This window comes from Gymnodraco acuticeps, unplaced genomic scaffold (assembly GCF_902827175.1).
Source record: "Gymnodraco acuticeps unplaced genomic scaffold, fGymAcu1.1, whole genome shotgun sequence".
Taxonomy (NCBI): Eukaryota; Metazoa; Chordata; class Actinopteri; order Perciformes; family Bathydraconidae; genus Gymnodraco; species Gymnodraco acuticeps.
In genome coordinates, this window is record NW_022990214.1 from 177,939 (window position 1) to 203,017 (window position 25,079).

Here is a 25,079-nt window from a genome sequence, read left to right on the forward strand (position 1 = left end):
AGGAGATTATTACATTGATACATTCTATAAATTGCTGCATGTGAAACTTTAACGGCTGTCACGCATTATGCATCTTTAGAAATGTGTTTTCTCTTCGGACAAAGGCTGCTCTGGAAGATGTACATGTTTCTGCAATGACGAGTTTGAATTATAATGCAGGCGAGGCAGACTTGAATGTGTGCCAAAATAAACCAACTTTTTATTCTCCTAATATCTGACATAAATGAAAGATGACTCCATACCTGGAAAAGTCTGATGTTTTTGCCGGTGATCTAAATGTCTTTGTATCCAATAAGACTACAACTCTTTCAACAGTCATCAAATATGTTTACATTGAATTCTCCAATGAAAACATTCATTGTATTATTAATAGCAATAGTTAGTAGTTGCTTCAATAAAAAGTGTGTGTGGCCGCATCTAATCCTGCTTGGACTCATCAACCTAATATTTATTTTGTAAATGTTTTTTTAAATTCCTATACATATTATAATAACAATGAAAATGGTTTATGTATTAAATCCACATTTGTTAAGTAATAGTCTCTGTCAAATTCATACAGGCTATTGAAGTGAATAGTACAAGAAACATTTTAATATCCTTTTTTAACATCTATAAAAAGTGTATACATGTAATAAATGGTTTACTATGATTAAGTCTTATGCAGAACCGATCAATGTATTTGTCAACAACTAGAACCTTCTTGATGCCGTACAGGTGGAGGACGGTGTATGAAATGATACTAGGTGAGACACAGTGGTGATAAATATTACAAATCCCACAAATATATTTATAATTGTTGATAAATATAAGCACTTAAATGACCTCCTGTATGCAACACTGTAATTCCATAACGGCACCGCTTTGCAGTATTTTTGTATTAAATGTTGCACCACACACAGGTTTATATAAACACTACAAATCCTCCACATTCTTTTTAGTGTTTCAATTTAATTAAGTATTGTTTGCCTTTAGCTGCTCTAACAGTTTAATTAACCTCAATTGGAAAATGTAAAAGGTCCTTCATACAGCTACTTGCTACTAAGATGACGTAACACAGCATTATTAAAAAATATATAAATATTTTTTACGTAATTTATTTTGACCTTTTGTGTCCCATTGTTTCTATTCTTAATCCTTGAAAACGTTATAATTGCATTTCATAAATTATGATTAACATTTTTCAATGTATTTAAATAGCTGTAAAATATTGCAACCATTTAAAATGTATCAACACATACAGTGTACGTGTATAAACGTGTCTGTTTTAATCTGTTGATATAATGCATTATATGAAAGAATGCATATATTCTTGTATTTAACCTAAATGATAAACAAGCTGCTAATAATCCACTCAATTGTTTAGGCGAAATAAATGGTTCCAATATAAAACATATGTGCATGCTATAATTGCTATTGATATTTAAAACTACATCAATCAAGTTTTAATGTACAATTTAACTCAGAGTTAGCCGAACATAAATACTGCAAGTCAAGCTAAATGTATAAAGGTAATGTATGTAGGGTAGGAAATGATGTGTTATACATGGACGATGTATTTATGTACGATGCGGATAATGTAGAAGCATTGTAAAAGCTTCACTTTTTATCATTTTTATTTGTCTTTAATCAAAAAACATTACTATTTTTAATAGTGCTAGAAAATATTTGAGATTTGGTTCTGTCTTGTAAAATAACCCAAAGAAGAAACTTTGAACAGAGGTTTCATATATGTGTTTAACCCCCCACTCATTGAACAGTTGAATATTAAATGCACATCATTCTGAATGTTGGATCAGATTGTGTGTGCTTCATGCAGAGGAGTTTTTGAACCGCATATTTATCACGAGGCGATCACAGATGACATCTAACTGACTCAACCAGGGGCTTCTGAGCAGAGCTAGCTTAGCAGAAATCAAGCCACAAACCTCTGGCCGCGTTTCAGAAACCAAGACTTTATCTCTGCAGGAAACTGATGTCACACACTGCTGCCTCGGATGTTTTCTCAGGAAACCTCAGAGTGTCAGCTTCTAACTGTGAGTTTCTCAAGAGAAAATGGTCCTGTTAATAAAGTACACACAATGGGGGGCACACACACACACATTGCTGCATGGGGACACGGGGGCACACACACACCTTGGTACATGGGGCACATACACACACGCAAATGGGGACATGGACACACACACACACACACACACAAGTGCACACAATGGGGGGCACACACACACACACACACATTGCTGCATGGGGACATGGACACACACACACACACACCTTGGTACATGGACACACACACAGGTACATGGGGCACATACACATGTGCAAATGGAGACATGGACACACACACACACACACACACACACACACACACACACACACACACACACACACACACACACACACACATGGTCAGCTGATGCCAATACCATAGGGTGCTAAATTAGTCTTAATTTTATTTATTTTCCCTCTTTTTTTCTCGCTCAATTTATCCTAACGTTTTGAAGTAATTGACATCAGGTGTACTTGTACCTCACACAGCCTAATGTCAGGTGCAATTGAAATTGGCTGGATGTGTTTCGCCTAACAAGTGAGGTAATGATTAATCATGTCATTTGGACATAAAAGGAAAAACATACTTTGAACAGTCTATGAACTGACTGCAGTGACACACTTTGATCACATGATACTGATCGCCAGTAACTGTATTGTGATGATTGAGAGATTCCTAGTGGTAGAAAATTAGATATTGTGCATTTAAAGTTTAATTTTTAAGTAGTGTATTGTTTCGTCTTTTGTTTTTGTTCTGTAGGTTAATTCTAAATTGTGTTTGGTGCAACAACATCCACAGGTGCACTGGCGAATTAAAACACTTTTTCAGGTCTGTGAACAATTGTCAAACACTGTATCTAAGTAGAATTACTCTGCTTCAGTGTTTCTATTTCTTGTATTTTATTTGTATACATTTTTACTTCTCACAATACGGATAAGAGAATAGACACAAATATTAAATAAACCAGGGAAAAATAATCTGTGATAAAGGATTATTAACTTTTATTGAAGGGGCTCACTAGATGGTTCAAAAGCCCAAGTAAGGCCAACTTTCTTGAAAACGGAAAGCAGCACTGGTGCAACAACAACAACAACAACAACAACAACAACAACAACAACACAACTTCCTAGCAGCACATCCTCTAACACTGGACACTAAACCCAACTCCTCACACAGAAACACAGCCACACACTGCAGGCTCTGATTTAAAAAATGTGGAACACCAGGGAGACAATCAGTGAAACATGGAGATAGTGTAAGAGTGTAACAGTACATCATATTTTCCTTATTGTCAATTTCATGTGTCAATTATGTTTGATTATGACTTTGTAGATGGAGGTTTACATAAAACAATAACTGACCATTCTGTAAAATATGAGGCCAACATAATAAAGAAATCCAGCCTGAAACCTCCACCAGCTAAGTTAATAATACATTCTAGTAACGCCATATCAAATGATAAACCATCTTGAATAAGCCTAATGCATAATGGGTACTTTTACTACAATTATAATAATAATAATAATAATACTGAAGTTATAATTATGTTGGAAACTGAGTGCAGTAAAATATAATAAAATACGGCAACATACTATATATTCAGATTTGAGAGTTATGTTGATTAAAAAAAGAGGCAGCATGGAGCAGAAATGTGCAACATGTACAGGATTTACAATTTAAAAAATAAATTGTTGCATAACGTCTTCCTGTTGGACAATGTAAAGATTTACAATATGGGGTCTTAGGTTTGGTTTTTAAAAAAGGGAGGCAAGTTCCCGCAGAGCGACTGTGTAAAAACATTTAAGTGCCAACAACATAGCACACGCACAGACGTGTGCGCACACACACACACACACACACACACACACACACACACACACACACACACACACACACACACACACACACACACACACACACACACACACACACACACACACACACACACACCACACACACAGCTGTGACACCACTAGGTGGCAGAAGCAGACAGCTGCTGGAATTGTATCTACTGAGCAGAAGATGCAGTGTAGATGTAAAGCTCCTTCTTTTGAAGAAAAGGGGAAACATTTGAAAGGTAAAAAGTACTCTATACTTTATTCCTGCACTGTTTAATTTGTTTTGGCTAGGTACCCAAGAAAACATGGCATTGTTGGTAGGTTTGCTTTACTTGTGTCCCCGTGAGTATAAAGCAATTTTGTATTTCACAATAATATTAGTATGAAGATGCTTTGGATCAAGAGGGGGAAAAAGCCTGCTGAAGTTAATTATAGTCAGTGAACAATAAACTCCCTTAAGAAATGTTTAAACGGATCAGCTGTTTACTCTCGCAAGGTTCCTGGAGGGGGCCTGGGAGTACACTTATCCGGTCTACATGTGTTTTGTAGACTTGGAGAAGGCGTATGACCGAGTTCCCAGGGAGTTACTGTGGGAGGTGCTGCGGGAGTATGGGGTGAGGGGGTCTCTACTCAGGGCCATCCAATCTCTGTACTCCCAAAGCGAGAGCTGTGTCTGGGTCCTCGGCAGTAAGTCGGACCCATTTCCGGTGAGGGTTGGCCTCCGCCAGGGCTGCGCTTTGTCACCAATCCTGTTTGTAATATACATGGCTAGGATTTCGAGGCGTAGTCGTGGGGGAGGGGGTCTGCAGTTCGGTGGACTAAGGATTGCACCACTGCTTTTTGCAGATGATGTGGTTCTAATGACTTCATCGGTCTGCGACCTTCAGCACTCACTGGATCAGTTCGCAACCGAGTGTGAAGCGGCTGGGATGAGGATCAGCACCTCCAAATCTGAGGCCATGGTTCTCAGCAGGAAACCGATGGACTGTCCACTCCAAGTAGGGAATGAGTCCTTACCCCAAGTGAAGGAGTTCAAGTATCTCGGGGTCTTGTTCTCGAGTGAGGGAACAATGGAGCGTGAGATGGGCCGGAGAATCGGAGCAGCGGGAGCGGTACTGCAGTCGCTTTACCGCACCGTTGTGACGAAAAGGGAGCTGAGCCAGAAGGCAAAGCTCTCTGTCTACCGGGCCATTTTCGTTCCTACCCTCACCTATGGTCATGAAGGATGGGTCATGACCGAAAGAACGAGATCGCGGATACAAGCGTCCGAGATGGGTTTTCTCCGCAGGGTGGCTGGCGTCTCCCTTAGGGATAAGGTGAGAAGTTCGGTCATCAGGGAGGGACTCGGAGTTGAGCCGCTCCTCCTTCGCGTCGAAAGGAGCCAGTTGAGGTGGTTCGGGCACCTAGTTAGGATGCCACCTGGGCGCCTCCCTAGGGAGGTGTTCCAGGCACGTCCAGCTGGGAAGAGACCAAGGGGTAGACCTAGGACCAGGTGGAGGGATTATATCTCTTCGCTGGCCTGGGAGCGCCTTGGGATCCCCCAGTCAGAGCTGGTTGATGTCGCCAGGGAAAAGAAAGTTTGGGGCTCTCTGCTGGAACTGCTACCCCCGCGACCCGACCACGGATAAGCGGGATAAGATGGATGGATGGACCACGGTGCAAGAGAAGTGCTCCTTCTAATTTGTCCCTCTCTATATGAGCACTCCATCCATGCGCTGCGTTTTTGAAGTGGGTTTTGATGTCAGCTTCATCTATTATTGATCAGGTGACATTTTGACGATGACAGTCACAGATACACCTCTTTGAATATAGACGCTAGCATGCTCTTTCCTCTCATTATCTCTGGTCTTTTATTCTCCTCTTCTTACCACGAGAAGATGCTGGAATAAAAAAAGAGTACGCAGTACATATGGAATCAGACAGCATGTCAAAATAGTTTATTGTAGAACAGGATTTACAGTCGAGGCACGACCTCACATTTAGTATAGGCACTGAACTACTGCACTGGAGTCACAGCCACGACTCGGTCTGAAAGCCAAAGCCTGCCAGTCACGTTGACGTTAGCTACAGCTACATGTAAAATGTCATCATGATGATTTAACCCATGGCCAAGTCAAGAATATAAAGTATTACAGAAATGCTAAATGAAGTGATCTGTCTGTGGGTCACAGGATCTATACGCACAAATCTGAGTAAATTAAGGTTAAGTCTCTTTTCTTTGGTTGAAACAGGGCATTATTAATGTAGTTGATTAGCAGTCGTGGATGAAACAAATTATATTTAGTCTTGTTTTTTAACAAAGTCGTTTTTAGTATTTTTATTTATATTTTAAAGAACTTTCAATTGTTAGTTTTTTAATTGTACTAGTCGTAGAGATGTCTGCTGATATAAATAGATGGCACATGGTGTGGTGCTCAACCTCCATAAAAATACATTTGAAAATCTAGTTCCATTAGATTGGTGTAAAAGAGAAGGCAGGCGTCTCAACGGTAGATATGTCCAACACTCAATGAAACAACTCACACCAAAACAACATTGATAAATAGTACCAGAGTTTAAAGGAAAACCTTTAGATTTTTGGGCTGAACCGTCAGAATGTATCACGCTATAATTGGTTATAGTTATGTTAAGCCAAACGAAATTAGTTACTAATTTAATACCCCAACCATCTGGCATCAAGATCAAAAATCAATGTCACCCAGATATTGCGTGACAAACAACAGGTGCATGCTGTCTGACAAAAATGCTTACGTTGGAAACCCCTTTTCTTTAGCTCTTTTTGAATGTTCCCATCAGACTGGGGAGCATTATTCAGCTTAAAAGACAGGTTGCGGAGGACTTGGACTAAAGTTACTGAATGACGTTCAGACAGGTGAAAAAAAAAACTAGCAAATCACTGTCCAGAGGAACATTTCTGTAATTGTCTGACTTTTGTCCTCTTTAATGGTCAATTCTAATAAGGCTATGTAATGCAGGAGGTTGGTTATAATTGTTGGCCTAGTTCTGTTACTAGTTCATTATCAGCATCATAAACTGGCTCTTATTCAAACTATAACCCAACATTTACCCTTTTTCTAAAAATATTGAACACCAACTGATATATTTGGTGTGTGACTGACAGGCTTTGATGAGGGGAAGCAGCCTTTCTTTGTGAACATTACATCATCCAAACACATCCTAAAACTGATTCAGTCTTGCCCTGGACCTTCTAATACATGTCAATACATTTCCTGCACTGCAGTATCACATTGATCAATTACAACAACAACCATGGCAAATATTATAAGGATTACTTTTATTATTATAATGAGAATTATAATAAATAAGTAATGCCGGCATATTACCTCTCGTTTCACTCTCTTTTTGTTTGTGGGTGGAAATACAAGGAAACAGTCTTCCTCCTGTAAAAAGGAGTAGACTCATCTCGTATTTCTTAGAAGCATTATTGAAAACAATTAGGCTGTAATGACTTTGTGCATTTGTGGCGCAGAATAAGTACTTCACGTTACCAAGATGTTGGCTAACATTTCTGTTAGTCTACAAAGTTTCCTCTGCTTTCAATCTTTATGCTTAAAATAAAAAAAAGTCTTGTATTTGTGTTCCACATAACATCATGTTTCAGAGGTAGTGGTAATGTGTAATACATTTTTGTTTCTGTATGTTTGATTTATTGTAATGCATGTGTCAGCAATGTAGTATTGCACCTCGATAAAGTTGAATATCCTTAGGTTAACAAACTTTAAAATGGAAATTATATTTCTTAATCCCAAACCACAGCAGCATGATGACACCATCATCATTCATTGGCGGAGTCTCCCTTTAAATGTTAGATTTACCAATATTCAAAACCACTCAGACTGATGTAATTGCCAGTTTGTAAAACTGTTTATGTTAAATATATACTATAGCTATATATCTTTTTTTATATAAATGTTTTCAGCACTGTTAAACTGGGGTCATACTGGGTTATTGTCACTTTGGGTGAACTCAGTGCTGGATGAGCTTGATTTGCTTTATCTGCATAGTTTGAAATGGCAGAAGTGACTGTGTGTGGGTGAGTCTGTAAGACTAAAAGCATGTGTTTCCAGAACCTGTGTAACGCAATATAACCAAAACAAGAATATATATAACTTTTTCCACACACACTGCCTTACACCTCCCCACACACGCCATCTGAACGAGTTGAGTCCAACCTTCTTTCTTATCACCTTCACTACATTTTATTACTAAACCTTCCAAATCACATTTTGCAAAAACAGAGCACATGGCATTACTGATCCACGGAGACCACAACGCTTTTTACCACCATTGTTCTACCATGTCAATCACAGTACAGGGAGAGGGATCAGCACAGGGGAGGGATTCTGTGTGTGTTTCCCAAAATGTCTGTACACACTAGTTTCACTTTTGAATTAAAAGGACAACCAGTATTTAAAACTGGAGGTCCTCAAAAGTAAAATATTTGAACAATCTTGATTCAATCACAGAATTAGAGCAGAGAATAATACAGAATACAAAATATCATCAATCTGTTTTGAAATGTGCTGTATTCTATTTTGCTGAGGACTATTTGGGTGTTAAAGTATAATCATTCCTAGGCCTTCTACGGTGGTCGACAGGTACAAACGCGCTATAGCCCAGGAACAATTTGATGCAGAAACGATGCAAATATAAAAACACAAATGTATCAAAACACATGCAAATGAAGAAACATCTTCTCCAATTAGAGGAAAATTGTGCAGCATTTGTAGTTATGGCACATTTGTATTTGTATATTTGTAAATGTTCTAGGCCCTTGTATTGCGCTTACACCTGTTGGCCACCGTACAGTTCTACTTCAGAACAATTAGATAGCGGTACTACATGTACATAATCTCCAGTGTTACACAAACTGCATGTATGCATGTCTTCTGAGCAATATGGTTAAAGAAATGATTTATCTGTGTAATTCTCAAATAGAAATACATAGAATGTTAAAATGCTGACTCATTCCCGGGGTTTAGGACCCATTCCTGCACCACTGTATACTAAACATAACTAGTGACAAACACTTTGGGGAACCCAGTTCAAATGTGGTCAACACCACAACATTTTTTGTCACCTCACAATCTCAATCCACAACACAAGAGTAAAATGAATGTAATAACATGAACAATTGACACAAAAAACACAAATATATTTAATCCTGGTTAATGAATGAATAATAAAAAAGGGGATGTTTGATATTTTTTTCCATCTACAGATCCAAAAAATAGGAACAAAAACAAGAACACATATGCTAATGTAGGAGGAACACAATTATGCTACCTGCGGGTGTTGACACCGTTCCCTGTTGCCCAGGAAACGGTGTTAAATTGGCCCGCACAAAAAAAGAAAAAAACTGGAGAGGCTTTTCATTGTCGAATATGATACAGTTCTGCGTTGGATTCATACAACTGAAAACAGTGTGAATTCAGCATCTTCCGCCCCCATCTTTGCACTGTATGGAACGCACCTCCGCTTTTCTTTCAGAACCTGAGCCTTTGGGCCTTTTTATTTTTGTGAATTAAGGCACAGAGCATGCCATGCACAGTGTGCCTACACTACAATAGGGCACTGAATGTATCTTGGAAATAAGGGTGTACTATAATCTGGAAATATTTGAAAAGTAAATGATACACGAGGCAATTATTCGAAGCAATGCAAGTCATGTCTATAAGCTCCAGATAATAAAAATGTGCCTGAGAATGAGTCTTGTGATTTGTTGACAACCAGGTACTGCGGGGTATTACAAATCTGTGAAACAATGTTAGGGCACTTATAACTTTCTAATTTGCCCTGTGCCTCAGGTTCTGCAGATTTTTCTGTATGAAAAAGCACCCTCAAACCTGTGCTAATCAGAACCATATGAATGCTCTGGTCGTGGAAAGTAAGTAGGGTGACCAGTTGTCAATAAAGCCAGATGTGGGACAAAGAGTATGTTGGTGTGGGACAATGTGGGAGAAGTTACAGCGAAGCTAAGAGATTTCAACACAACCCTACCATTTTTTAATTTGTATTGAAACTATCAACTTATAAATATTAATAACAACGCTTTGCTATGGATGGATTTCTTTGCACAAACTATGCAAGTAATTTTTCCAACAAACAATCGTCCACATTATTTTTTTGCACCTTTGAGTCTGAAAGTGATAGCTTACTCCCACAGTCAGATGACCTTTAGGATATAATTGCTGCACAGTGTGGTACAAGTTCATTATTTGTTTTCAGTTTATGAGCCTGGCATTTTTTGTGGTCGTCCCTTCAAATTGTATTGACCGCAATGCAAATATTCTAAGGAATGTTTTTCTCATACTGATATTCTGAACAATCTGTGCTGTTGTATTTGCTGTAAAGTGTCTTTACTGTAGGCTATTTTTATTATATGTACAGCACTTTGGCTCGACCAAAAATCGTTTATAAATGTGCTATATAAATAAAACTTGATTTGATTTGAATGCACGAAAAAGAAAAAAAAATCTGGCAAATCTCTCAGAAAGCTCTCCGGGAATCGCCTTCCACTGGATACACCCATTCAGTAAGTACACATTTATGTTTATGTTAAATGATTGACATCTGACGCAGCTAATGGGGATAGCCCCTTCTTGCTTTCAAAACAGCCATTGGATGAACAACCCAGTCTCATGGCATTTCGTGTTCACCAACACGATTTTTAATCTATTGATTCGTGTTCACCAACACGATTTTCCCCTTTTTTTCGTGTTGCACAGCACGATTTTAAAAGCAATGTATTTCTACTGGTAATGTGTTTCGTGCCTGCAGCACGTCTTTTTCTCCGGTCGGGTCGTGGAAGACCGGAAGCTGTGTGGTTCATAAAAACATATTCTTACTCAATATCAAGCCACAATTATTGCTTTTATTTTAAATCGTATAATTTCGGACTTTTGTTTCCGTCTGTGAGGAAAATAAATGGGGCTCAGAGCCTCAGGATACTGAAATCTGTATTTTTTAAATCTTTTTCCTTCTAATTTGTTATTCTTTTCAAAATAACACACTGTTATTTACTCACCAACAACACACAATTATCCTTGCTTTTATTTATTGGTTTAATTCCATAATCTCTGGCTTTTTTGGCGTCCGTCAGGAACTTTTCAAAATAAAAATAACCGGAAACAGACGTAGGCATTTCGAGCGATTACCCAAGATCCTCAGCTATGGTTTAAGCTCGCTGATTGGATGTTTTAGCCGCAATGCATGCTGGGATTTGGTGTTTATATGATATGAAATCTGGAAAACATTTTAAAAGAATAAAATAATACTTAATTCCGAGTGCTCTTGCTTTAATCTTTGAAAGTCATCACATAACGGCATTGTAATACACGGTTCGGCTGCATTACATTACAGATCTGCCATAGTTCTTTATTTATAGAGCCCTGATGAGAAGACCTTTGGAAAAACTGAAGAAATGCCGCCGAAACTGAATACTTGATAATATAAATATATCAACAATTAAACAACATCTTCAATTTCTCTTCACACAATACGTCTCCTTGCAGTATCAACGCTAATTCGGCTGACTTTTACATTTGATCTAATTCACAGATAGGTTATATTTACACCATAACGGTGCACAGCTGATATAAAAGGACTTGTAGTTTTTAAAGATATTACTGATTTTCTTTGAATGTAAGAATGTAAATACTGAGTCTGAAATAGTATAGCAATATTCTGTAAAATTATGTGAAAGCATGAATAAAACTACACATCTTCAGATGTTGTACAAGTGTCCTACACTAATAATACAAAGTTATTATGGCTGTGTGTACCTTGTGTGCACCGGCTAGTGGTTAAAGCACGTTATTGAATTATTGTTTTTATGTGTTATATTTGTTAAAAAAATTATTAAGAGTACATACTTTCATAGGGGGAAAGTATAAATATAGAAATATAGAATATAAAAAATCAAGAAGATACTATAAGTGATCTCTACAATAAAACAGGTTAGTGCAGGATGTACAAAGATATTAATAGGAGGAGGTGCAAAACAGAAAAACGAATTAACCTTTATTTAAACATTAAATAACAGATTAAGGTCTTCTTTTAAATAAGAAAAAAACGTTGGGGGTATCTATCTACATATAAATATTAAGCCTGACAAAGTACTTAACGTCTAATATATTGCTTTCCTGCAATGTTAACTATGTTGAAGCACTTATTTTAACTGATATTATACATATTAATTATACTCTTATGTATTGTAGATAGAATAATAAATGTGCAGAATATGACAGTTTAATGGTGGAGGTACACACATATTGATAGATGTCTTGTTGAGGAACCTGTGACCCAAGTTGTTCATTCATTGCATAACTACACCGTGGTTGTGTATATGATATGTCAATAAACCTTTGAAAATCTTGAAATCTTGAAAGGGATGTGCAAAATAGCCATAATATACAGTCTTTAATTATTAATAGAGAATAATGAGTAATGAATATACTTTATTACTCGTTTCCATTCATGTCAATTGCAGATACATGTTTAGTCTTCTCAAGCACCAACTATCAAATATCTCTCCTGATTGTTGGCACTTGACAATCACCTTCCCTGAATTTTACTCAGGTGTAAGTAAAGTCTGATTTAAGGGTTGTTTATATTTCACATCATTAATCAGAATCTGCAAAGTAACTCAAATAAGTGCAGTGGAGTAAAAATACCAGGTTAACCTCTGAATTCTAGTGGAGTAGAATTACAAAGTAACAATGAGCTGCATGTGGGTATTAATGCTGCGCATTATGGATACAAGCGATTTTCACCCATTTATTAATTATATGTTTTACATTTGATAACACCAATGTGTTTAATACTGGCAACTTCTAATTGTGGGAAAAACGAAAATGTTCAGTCGAGACGTCCCATAGAACATTTTGCGAAACACAATAACCAGCATGTGTAGTTCTGGGGGGGCGTTCGGTTCCAGTTTTGGATAGTCTGGCGTGGTTTCATTCCATTTCAAACAGCTGTTTGACGCTCGGCGTAACCTTGGAGCACTGCCACTCCAACATCCAATCCCAGAGCTTGAAGATTAATCACGGGACTGTAGTCCTAAACGATAGCTGGGGATTATGGGTAGTGTAGTGTCTTCGGCCATCTTAAACTCAGAAATGTTGACAATCACAATGATGCTCGAAATGTCCCTTATAGGCCTACGTCTGTTTCCGGTTATTTTATTTTGAAATTCAGTTCCTGACGGACGCCAAAAAAACCCGAGATTATGGAATTAAACCAATAAATAAAAGCAAGGATAATTGTGTGTTATTGGTGAGTAAATAACAGTGTGTTATTTTGAAAAGAATAACAAATTAGAAGGAAAAAAATATTTAAAAATACAGATTTCAGTATTCTGAGGCTCTGAGCCCCATTTATTTTCCTCACAGACGGCAACAAAAGTCCGAAATGATACGATTTAAAATAAAAGCAATAATTGTGGCCTGATATTGAGTAAGAACATGTTTTTATGAACCACACAGCTTACTGTCTTCCACGACCCGACCGGAGAAAAAGACGTGCTGCAGGCACGAAACACATTACCAGTAGAAATACATTGCTTTTAAAATCGTGCTGTGCAACACGAAAAAAAGGGGAAAATCGTGTTGGTGAACACGAATCAATAGATTAAAAATCGTGTTGGTGAACACCAATCAATAGATTAAAAATCGTGTTGGTGAACACGAAATGCCATGAGACTGGGTTGGGATAAAAGCCTTAGATGTAGTATTAGAAGTAAAAGAGTATTAAAAAGGGCAACTGTCAATCAAACGCAGGACATCTCCTAATTTTGCGGGACCAATTATAAAAATGCTGTGTACGACACCTGGTCACCCTACATGTAAGAGTGCATTTCCTTATGCCTGTGCATCATTTGCTACTGGCTCAAGGTACAGCCTGTACTGAAGCATATTCTCTTTTGTTCCAAAACGTTCTATCTGAATTTGAAGAGATATTTCACTCCAAATGGGTAAAACAGCACATGTCACATTAGTACCCAGAAAATCTGATTCATGAGACATCTTCTCTATTGAAAGAGAACTTGAACATTTATGAAGCATCTTCTCTGGAAAACAATCTGACAGGGTCAGAGAGGGAAAAGTAAAAACAGACACCCACAGAGAGAGCTCACTCTGGCACTGTTCCAGAATTCCTCGGGGACTGCAGTGTGGCATGTAAACTGTTTAGAAGAGCCAGAGAAACAGAAGGACTGGGAAGGAGACATTTCACATCCTCCAGACAGCTCGCACAATAATAGATGGTGAGTGTGGCTGGGTGACAAGAATGTGCACCCACGCACACGCATGAAAACAAAGCCCTCACATACGGTCACAATCACACAAATACAATGTCGACACAGAAGCACAGCTGCACACATGAAATTATTATATGTCAGATGTTGTGTTTTCAGCTTAGAGCAACGGGCAATACAAATCAACTAACATGGTTTTGATAAAAAGAGATCAAAATAGCACTTAAAAATGTTTTTTCACCAAACTCTGCAGTCCTCCTCAGCTCTACAGAGCACATTTGAGTCTTACAGCATTCACTCTCTCTCTCATGTTGTTTCATAGATAGACACAGTGAGCATTTAGCAGCTAAAAAGCAAGATAGTCCCCTCAGGATCGAGTGGAAATCAAAGAGTTAAAGGAGATAGTAGCCTTACATTCTTCAGGGGAACAGAAACACTACTGCAAAAGAAAGTTGTCCGGCTCTGTATTGTTTGTGAAAAAGGAACTATAAGCTAACAACCTTGTTGCTTCAACTCAGCCTTGTTAATTTTCTCCTTTTAATATTCAAAAATATAATAAATTCCTCTGTGGCTCCATTAAGGCAATGAAAAAATCCCGTAAAAACAAAGCCAAATCCTTCTTTTTGTATAACTTTTTAGAAATACACTCTTCATGAGCAATTTATATGCAAATAAATTGCATGAGACCCATCCAGGACAACAAATAAAATGATCCTCTCACACATACTCTAGCAAAGTTGCAGCTAATTCAAGTAGGCTCATGGTTGGAAGGGGGCCACAGCTCCCAACCAGCAGAGCTGTTTACAGACACAATTATCTTTGTGTTCTCCAAGCTTTTATGAGTGTTGCCAAAAGGAACCGTGGGAGAAGGTGACAGCAGTCTTGCACTCAGGCTTGCAGGTATGTGCCTGGCATATGTGAGTGGATTCTACCTCACACACTAAATACAAACAATGCCCCACCAGAAATAACCAACTGTCAACTGGCATCTCATCTGAGCTCCGGCAGCTCCAGCGCTCTCCACAGTATTACATGTCTGACTCCTGTAACAAGTTCTGCCAGGGTGTGCACCACAAACATATTTGTGTGTGAGAAACTATGTGTATTATTTTTAAACCTTCAACTGTTTTTCCTCCATATGTCCCTTCTGGGGATTCATGGAATCTCACGCATCTGTGACATTCATTCAGTCATTTTAAATGGTTTGGATTAAGCCAACGAATGTCATCTTTAAATGATGGACCCTGCAATTTTGCTGCAGGACTGTACTGTACCGGAGCTTAGTGTGTGTGTGTTAGAGTGGCAACATAGACCATTGTCCAGTCCTATCTCTCTATCCAATGCGGTTTTCGTTTTGTTTTATCTTTCTTATTATAAATGACCTCTGACCTCACCACCTTCAAAAAACTCACAAAAACTCACCTCTTCAATCTGGCTTTTAATGTGTGATTGTTTTTGTATTATTTGACTTTAACTTTAACTATATATTTATTTGTTGTTCCTTCCTTTTATTTTCCCTTCACTATATCTGTGAAGCGTCTTTGAGCACCTGTAAAAGCGCTAACAAATTAAATCTATTATTATTATTATTATTAAATGTAACTATCATAAATCATGTTGAAGCACACCCTACCTTTAATCACTAGGTCATCAAATAAATGGGCAAATAAATATATACATGACAAAAATAATTTCCAGTCAGCAATAAGGAGTAAAAGGGCAATGAAGCTGGTAAAACCATTGCCCAATGATACAACTATTAACAAAAACAACCAAGTGCTTCAAACACTTTGGTTGAAATGGAACCTTTACTAAGTCTTAGGGCCATTTACTTCAAGTTTTACATTATAATGTGCCAAGAAAAATATTTGATTGAAAGTCTGTGATTCTTGGACTAAATGCTAAGCCTAACCCTAACGTTCTGAATGGAGGAACTGAACAGTGTCTCTTCAAGTGAAATTGGATAATGCTATTGTATGGCAGCATAAGAAAGACAAACAGAGGCTGCTTGCCACAAGGTAACACAGTCCACTGGGTAATTCCTTTGTTTCCCGCCCCACCGCGTCTGCTGTCCACAACTCACTGAATCGTTCAGAAAGAATACTGCACTGCAGCTCCCACCATTATCTTTCATCTCTAACTGTTGTCCACAGATCCTCGCCTCAGCCCAAACAAACAGAATTCCTCACAAAAGTCTGTCTTTTGGGGATCAGTTGCTCACTCACTGTTGGACTGGGGCTCCGAAAGGTTTGTAGCAGCTGTAGTCAACTTCGATTCACAGCAGTTACAGTGGATTCCAATGTCAACCCAGTTATGGCACATCATGTGTTAACACAACCAAAGAGACTTCTCCAAGCAGTCCCACAACATACTTATTTGCCATTCATTTGTAGGTTAAAGAAGCATATTGCTGCCATGTCAGAAAAAATAAAACTGACCTGTATCATGTTTAACCCCAACCCTAACAAGATGATAATCACGATATAACTACATATTTTCAAGACATTACAACAAAGTTATCGCATCAACAAGAAATAGTTCTTGTTGTAAAAACATGTACTTTTCTGCAATATCATGATCACTAATTTAGCTATAACATGATACATATTCCTACATTTCCTTAACATGAATGTCGAAACCGTGTCCTGAAAAGGGATTAGTCTAGAAGTGGCTACTTTCAAAAATCTGATTAGATTATTTTTGAGAGATGGCACTATACTGCTGTTCTGTGACAGAAAGATTTTTTAAATACATGGGACTGTACAGAATAAGTTTCTTTGGGTATGTGTCCATGTCTTTCTTAATCACACGTCGCTTCCTGAGAAAGCTTCAAACCTTTCAGAATCATTTTAACCTAAATGTGTTGGCTATCCTAGAAACTATCAACATTGGTTATGCAAATATGCGGGAACTATGATCATGATGGCCAACACAACAGTAGGGTCAGACCAAAACAGTTCTATACTCCCGGGAACCCTAACCCAAAATCACAAAAATCCATGACCTGAGACTTTTGACCTTTTTTTCAATATTCTGCTTGCTAAAACCTAATCTGACAAATTGCTTCAAAAATGTTGCCAAGGTATCATCAGCTCTTCAAAATGATTCCTCATTGTGTGGCTGATATCAAGTTGAGTAAAATAATCTATCGTACCACTATCCATCATAAAACTTAGGGGGAATATAAGATGTCTGGATGTTGAGGCTATTATTTATCTGTGTGGATGCTTCAGTGCGGCAGGTTTAACTCTGCATTCCCTTCACGTGCAGCTGCATCCTTGTGCTACAGTGTGAAGGACTGTTTGAGCCTTGATGATGGATTGGGATTGATTACTCATGTTGTAGCAGAGGTGGACAGATGGGGTGCAAAGCCAGATGCTGACAATATCAACCACAGTCAGCTTAACTGCAAACTTGAAAAGAAAAGAAACGCAAAGACTGTAGTCAAAGTCTGCCAACGCATCACTGGTTCTCAAAAACGGCGATCTGAACGCATCTAGGGGCCGCTGTTGTTGATGTTGTTGCAAGCAGTGCCAACTTCCACACATATAAAACACTGCAACAAAAAGAAAATACGTTTACTTTCACAGAACACCACCTTCTAAAATACAACTGTTGTGTCTGAAGTCATAGAAAAGTGTCCGATCTGGCTGTCGCAGCAGCAGGGGAGCAAATACATACAGATATGGCCCTATCTTCCTTAAATATCCAGAAAAGTACCCTGCTTTAATTCTGAAAAATGCTTAACAGTTCAAAGGCGTGTTGTTTCTCCATACACCATATGTGTGTGTCGGTTTTTTTCTTTTTCTTTTTGTTCTTCCTCTGCTTTTAGCCAATGTAGAAAAGCTGTCAGTTTTCTGTCCCTGGCAGTTATAGCAGCCGGCCTGAACGTCCTTCATCTTGAATTCATCGTCCAGCACAATCTGCCTCAAAATGCTTGTTAAATATCAAAAACTTGCCTCCCAGTCTATGAGAGGAATCCATCAGTTTGACATAAGGGTAGAAATGTATCTTAGCCCGATGTTTTGGATCCAATTGATGTGTTTCTGTTGCACACACATGAATACAAATGATGTTTTCCTGCGTGTGTTAGCATGAGCGCTAGTGTCACACTGTTTCCGGTAAGCAGAGGGCTTCCACTGCATTACTGGGTCCCTGGGAGACTCCGCCGATGACGAACATCATGCTGGGTATCTGCAGGAGGGCGGAGGAGCAGCGTGCGGTCGGCATTGGCGCCACATACTCCCAGCGCCGCTTCACAGGGTTGTAGCTCTCCACTGTGCCCAGCGGTGACGGCTCATTACCTGCAAAATGGAGAGCAACTTGTGAGCATGATGGCAATTATGTTCCAAATTAAGCATTAGCCTTCTGTTGGAGAACCATTGGAAACAATTAAACAATTAGTCAAGGCTTGAATGCTACTATTTGAATTTAAAGGGGACCTATCATGCAAAATTGACTTTTTGATGTATTTTATACATAAATATGTGTCCCTGGTCATAAAATAAAACCCTTTTCCTCCGTACCCAAATCTGTAAAACGGGGGGTACAACGGAGCTGAACCAGATTTGCGTGCGATATGACGTAATATCGGAAATGTGGACCCACGGCCCTATCAGGAAGTTGCTATCAGAAACACTGCCCGACTGTGTTGGACGTAATATGGTCGGTGTTTACATTAGCATCGCTAACACTCAGAGCTAACCTGTACTGGAGAGCATGTGTGTGAAGCAAGCCCCCAGGAAGTGCGCCGGACTCAGATGAAAATATTTGTGGTGGCCAAACGGCGATACTACACTTCCGTTTGGTTGCCAGGCCCGGAAACACTTTTTCCCATTGACTTACATGGGGAAAGAGTGGTCTGTAAATCGTTGGATAATTTTTTTTAAACTAAATAAACTACCCAGTATGAACACTTGTATAGCCCTTATTAAAAATATTCGTTCCTCAAGTTGTAATAATGTGCTAATAACGTTATTCTGAGAGTTATTTCCCTCTGCATTATGAACGCGCATCTAACCCACGGGACCGCGCCGCCCGGCACGTTCATGTGATGTGACGTGTTCAGTACTACATGAGTTTCTCTTTACCCATGGATGCACAATAAGAATGAACCCATATCGCCTTACTGCCAGCCCACGGAGCTGTAATAATGGATATATTGCACATGTTTGCTGTAATTCATAATTTGTAAAATATTATACTGCATGGGCTGTATGATGTAAATCTTGTATTAAATAAAGTTAATATTACCGACGTAGATTAACGTCCCTGTAGCTTCTTATTGCACTTGCAATATACCATTAAAGGAGTTGAACGTTGCTGTTTGCTATTACTATAATACCACGCAGGGATAAGCCAAAGTTTTAAACCTTTGCATGTGGGCACAACACGTTTTGACCCAGATTAATTAGCTATACCATATGATATCGCCCGAGGAAGCCAGCCGCTAGCTGCTAGCTGCTAACTGCCGCCTCGTTATTCGTTAATATCAAATCCATCATAACAATCCAGAACGCGCGGTGCTGTTACGTGTACGCAAATTGACGTGCTTGATGTGAACGAGCCTTTTGGGGGGCGTGGTTAAAGTTGCGCATGCTCTATGAGCACACATACGGGTACTTATCAGCAGTGTTGGGCAAGTTACTTCCAAAATGTAATATTACATATTACTTATTACTGTCTTTTGAAAGTAATAAGTTACATTACAATATTACTGTCTCTGAAATGTAATGAGTTACACTACTTTTGAGTTACTTTTGAGTTACTTTCACCAAAATAACCGCAAAAGAATGGCTAGGTATTTTAAATGCTAAAACGGTATTCAACACGGCTTAGTTGAATACTCGATTCTGATTGTAAATTCTTAACATGTGACACTGACATGTTGTTAATACAGTACAGACCACTGTCAAGGACTATAATGAAGGTTGCTAAGGAGGATCAAGAAAGAGAAAGGAAAAGAGGTTAAAAGACGGAGCGCTGGACGTCAGATAAATCACCAGAAGAAGGCAGACAGGAAGTAAACAATAACAGGACACGGAATGGGCTCTGTAGTTTAGTATATGGCCATGTACAGGCCCGGTTCCAGAACAAAATGACTCGGGGTGCCTCTGAGATTACAGGGGGTGCAGCAGTAGTAGGTTTACATGAGCAATAGTGGCCGGCAACAGCAATGAAAAATAGCATTGATGGTCCCCAATGAACAGATTATGGCATTTGCTGTTTTGAAACCAAGCAAGTGAGAACATTTCAAGTGAGTTAAAAGTGCAATCCTGAAATATCTCATATAGTCCAAAGTGGACTATGGCAAAGAAAAGCACAAAAGCTTCAAAACTGTACTGATAAAACAAATGAGAACATATTGTAAATCAAGTTACATATGATTTGAACCAGCTCATGGTTTGAAATGGCAAACATTGAAAAGCAAAAGTATTATTAAAACCATGTACTAAACATCACCTTGGTCCCATCATATACTCTGGGAGAAGAATATTTACTGTGCTTGAAAACTGGTATCACATCATCATGTGAGGTTGACTTTGTGACCTGGAGAACATTTCAGCTGCAACATCAGCTTGTTGATAAGCTTTGGATATGAGATCTTTTTGTAGCCATTCGTGGTGAAGGCATCTGTGCTATTGTATGCATTATTTTTGACCCAACATTTCTACAGGCATGGCAGAATATGGCACTATTTTCACATGAATATTCTAGCCATTGTCTATTTTTATACCACGAGCTGCAAAATGACCGCCTAACTAACCCCACTGTACAGGCGGGTAATTGTTTAGATATACCTGGGCAGGCTCTGTTTTGCCGTGGTATCCTGGCACCTGCGGGCCGCAGAGGGGCGGTGTAGTTTGGGGAGACGAAGACTGCTGCTCCGGGGGCGAGGGCGGCGACTCAGGCGGGAGTAAGCTAGTGTCCACAACGAGGGTAACGTGATGTCCCCATCTGACCTGTTGCTACTGTCTGCAGTAGATGCAGTGTTGCTGGCGTTTAGTGATGGTTGCTTTAACCATTTTCGTATAAATGATTATCCACAGATCAGATGTGTGTCACTGCTGTGGAAGCACTTTGGAAATGATGCACACAATGTATTGTTTGTATTTTTCGCTCCGTTCTCTTTTTTGAATGGTTGCATAACATTCAACTGCCCCGAAGATCCCGACGCGAAGCCTGAAGGGTAAACACACCAGGTTTACTAATCTACCCGCACAATTTGTCTCGGGTGTCGGAATGTCTCGCTATGTTAGTACATTCTTAAAAAACAAAACACCATTTAATTTCGGGTTAAAATGTGTTGTAACTGCGTTACTGGGCATTGTAACGGGTAATATATTACCCACATTTCATTAGTAATGCGTTATATTACTTCGTTACAGCAAAAAGTAATATATTACTGTAACTCCGTTACTTTTGTAACGCGTTACACCCAACACTGCTTATCAGGCATGCTGGGTAATCTGTGACGTTTCACTCTCTCAAAAGTTGGGCCATTTTGTCATCATGCGCCAATGAGCAGCTCTCATAGGAATGAATGAGGCCCCACCTTCCACGCTGTCTCCAGTTCTTATTATACATCCATGGTGTGAAGAAGCAGGATATAAAAAGGAACTCACCTTGTGGTATAACTGGCAAGAGAGAAAGCCTTTGAGCTCCATACTGTTTCAGAGATAACCCTTGATAATCCATGATATGGCGTTTTCATCACGGCAGCATTTAGTTTAGACAGTAGCTGCCGGGTCCCGCATGAGCTCAGCCCCCTCCTTTTTGTATTTTGTATCAATGTTTTATTTTATTAAAGTTTTATACCCAAAATCAGCACTTTTGAAACAGGAAGTGAAATAGAGGGATATGAGGCATGGCTAGGATGGGTGATCTGTTTGGTATTTTGTGCAAAACACTTCATAGACATGTTTTTTATATATTTCTATATATCTGAGACCTATGCTATTGCCTAAAAATAGCATGATAAGTGCACTTTAAGTGAGCTAATTTGAGTCACATTTTTAGACCTGAATGAACTTTAACATGGGAATTGAGCTTATTGAAATTGAATTAAGCTTATAATGTTAAGGTATTTGGAATTAATACGTATCTGTATATTTGTGAAAACTACACAAATAATATACTGGTAACAACTTTTTATAAATTGCAGAAGTGTACTGAGACTACATCATTATACATCATTTAAGCAAAAATCATTCACAGCTATGATTTTAATGACTGTAATAGTAATTGGTTATTCAGTTGCCTTATACAATTCAGATGGTTATTATTTGCATCCATTGGGGACACACATACTCAATTTGAGGCTTAATGAAATTGAAATAAGCTTCAAATTATAGGGTACAGTATGTTGAATTTATATCTGTATATTTCTAAAAAAAGATTATTAATAGTGTTATGGAAATAATTGTCATAGACGCCAAGATGTGACATACAGGACAAACCTTGATGTCTGTTTACCTCCTTTAAGGACACAGGCTGCTTAGCCAATAATGTTATTGTTCCCATTCTGTGACCGGTCAATACTGGGTCACAGATGGTCTGTGTTGTGGGTACACTGGGACACTTCCTTCTCTGTATTTGTGGACTCCAAGGTGAAATCTTCGAGGTCATAAGTGTCCGACGCAAGTAGCTCAGTGTTCCCACACTGTTTAGGCTATCTTCTCAAATATGTTGTTTACTCTCTGCGAAACCAGTTAGATGGGCTGGCAAGAGAGAGGCTCTCCAGAATTGACGTGGCAACTCTACCGTGAAGTCAGAACCTCTGACTCTTGGACTTGTGATGTGAATCCTCCGGCCGTTAACTCCAAATAAACCACCATGTGTTTGACATCAAAGCTACTGCTCCTACCGTGTCTCCTTCCTGAGTCGGTGACTCCCACTGCATAGCTACACAGAAGTTTCCTCTACAAATAGTGTACCTGGATTTTTTCTAAATGCACAAGTGTACTGAGACAAAATCATTACATACAAAATAATTAACTGCTATGATTTTAATGACTTTGAAAAAATATATAAAAGTAATTGGTTATTCAGTTGTCTAATAAGATTCAGATGGTCATTATTCGCTTCCATTGGGGACACACACCCATTAAAATTCGACATTTTGAGATCATTAATGTATACTCATGACACCTCATCAACAACTTGTCTTCCTAACAAGCTAATATAAATATATATGATACAGTAATTCAAGATAATACCTCTCTGGAATGGTGATAGAGAATCCCCACAACTCCATCACCCCCGATAAAAAATAATCTGAGTATCAATACAATATTAAGTCTAATCACAAAAGAGCTTTTGTCTGCAGCTCGAAGGAATGAAAAATACAGTCTTATCTTTTTGCTTTACCTGTTAATCCCTGAGCCTGTTTTTCAGGTCTCAGGCTCGAAAATGACATTCCCAGAACAAATGACCATAACTTCACTTCTAAAAGGGGTAAATTAATAATCTTTTTTCTCAAAGCAATGATAAACCTGTGAGTTGGATGTAGAGAAGTCAGAATCAATATATAATTTGTTTAAAGTAAATCCAGATTGAATATAGTAAAAAAATGTAAATTATAGTGTCCGTCCAAAAACAAAACATTACTTATAGTGAAAACCACCCTTGAATGATGGGATAGTAGACTAAAAGCTTTAGGAATCCAAACTATAACATATAATAAGTACCCTGTATCAAGATAGATGCAAAACAAGCGACATTTGACCTTTTTAGAGAGATTTAGAAAAAGAAAACCCCACCTTTGGGGTAATTTGGGTGGATTTGGTTGTATGAGCCGTTTCTCTGGAACCCATTGGTCGATTTTGGTGATTGACATCTCTTTTGAACCGTTAGAGCCAATATAATCAAAGGGGAGGTTCCACATACACACAGGGTAACGTGCACGCAGTCGAAAGCTATGTTACGCTCTCTGAAAACTGAAACCTAGGCTCAAACTAGCTCAAACTAGTAAATATGAAGATGGATTATCAGTAATCATTTCAAAGTGACACAGACACATTGGATTAACCTTCAGCAGCGTTGTTATTGTTTTGATGCCATTGAACACAACTTTTGATCAGAAACAGCAAAAGGTAAGACAAATTGGCCGTGTTTGCTCCGTAAAACTCCGTGTTGTGATGTCTGTGTTTGCTTCCCCTGTCGCGAGTTCTGATCGCTCAGTGATATACCTCTAGAATCTGTGGAATCTCAGTTTGCTAATCGATATCTTGCTTGTGCAGATCCGCTATGTAATAAGGGTATTTATTAGGGCTGTCAAACGATTACAAATTTTAATCAGATTAATCACAGTTTACAAATTAATTATTTAATTATTATCTTTATGTATATTGTTGTGGGAATGGAAAGATAAATGAAAGAAGGCGGGTATATCCATTTAACATACAGTATGTATATATGTTTATTATAACCAATCCATCAATACAGCATGGAATTGTGGACAAAATCGTATCCAACGATAACAAAATATTCTAAGTCTTGGGTCTAAGAATCTAAATCTCATCAAATGGTGGTCCGTGGCTCAAATGCAGAACAAATAATGGACCTTGATATGAAAAGGGTTGAAAACCACTGCTCTAAACAAAATAGGATGGTGTTGTTAAGAACATTCTTTTTTTTTTTTTATATCAAAACCAAAAGAACATGGCCAACACAACATGGCCTACACAATTACTTCTCTATTCATCCTTTAGCCAGTTGCTGAGGCAAACCAACTTGTCCACATTTTCTGAGAGTAAAGCTGACCGCTTCTTTTGCACAATGTGACCTGCAACTGAGAAGAGTCTTTCACATGGAACTGTGGATGCAGGAGTGGCTAGATATTTGCGAGCCAGTGGGGCCAGCTTGTCATGGGCTCCTGCATGAGATTACCACCACTGCAAGGGACAGTCCT

At 38.6% G+C, this 25,079-nt stretch overlaps 1 protein-coding gene across 1 annotated transcript in view; it reads right to left on the reverse strand.

The window, feature by feature from the left end:
* Positions 1-13,560: 13,560 nt before the first annotated feature.
* The window catches only part of LOC117547688 (kelch domain-containing protein 8B-like), a 339,181-nt gene continuing 327,662 nt past the window's right edge, over positions 13,561-25,079 (reverse strand). Inside the window, exon 6 of the mRNA XM_034218459.1 lies at positions 13,561-18,471. Coding sequence (XP_034074350.1) covers positions 18,275-18,471 — 197 coding nt within the window. The 3' untranslated portion in view covers positions 13,561-18,274. The remainder of the gene's footprint in view (positions 18,472-25,079) is intronic.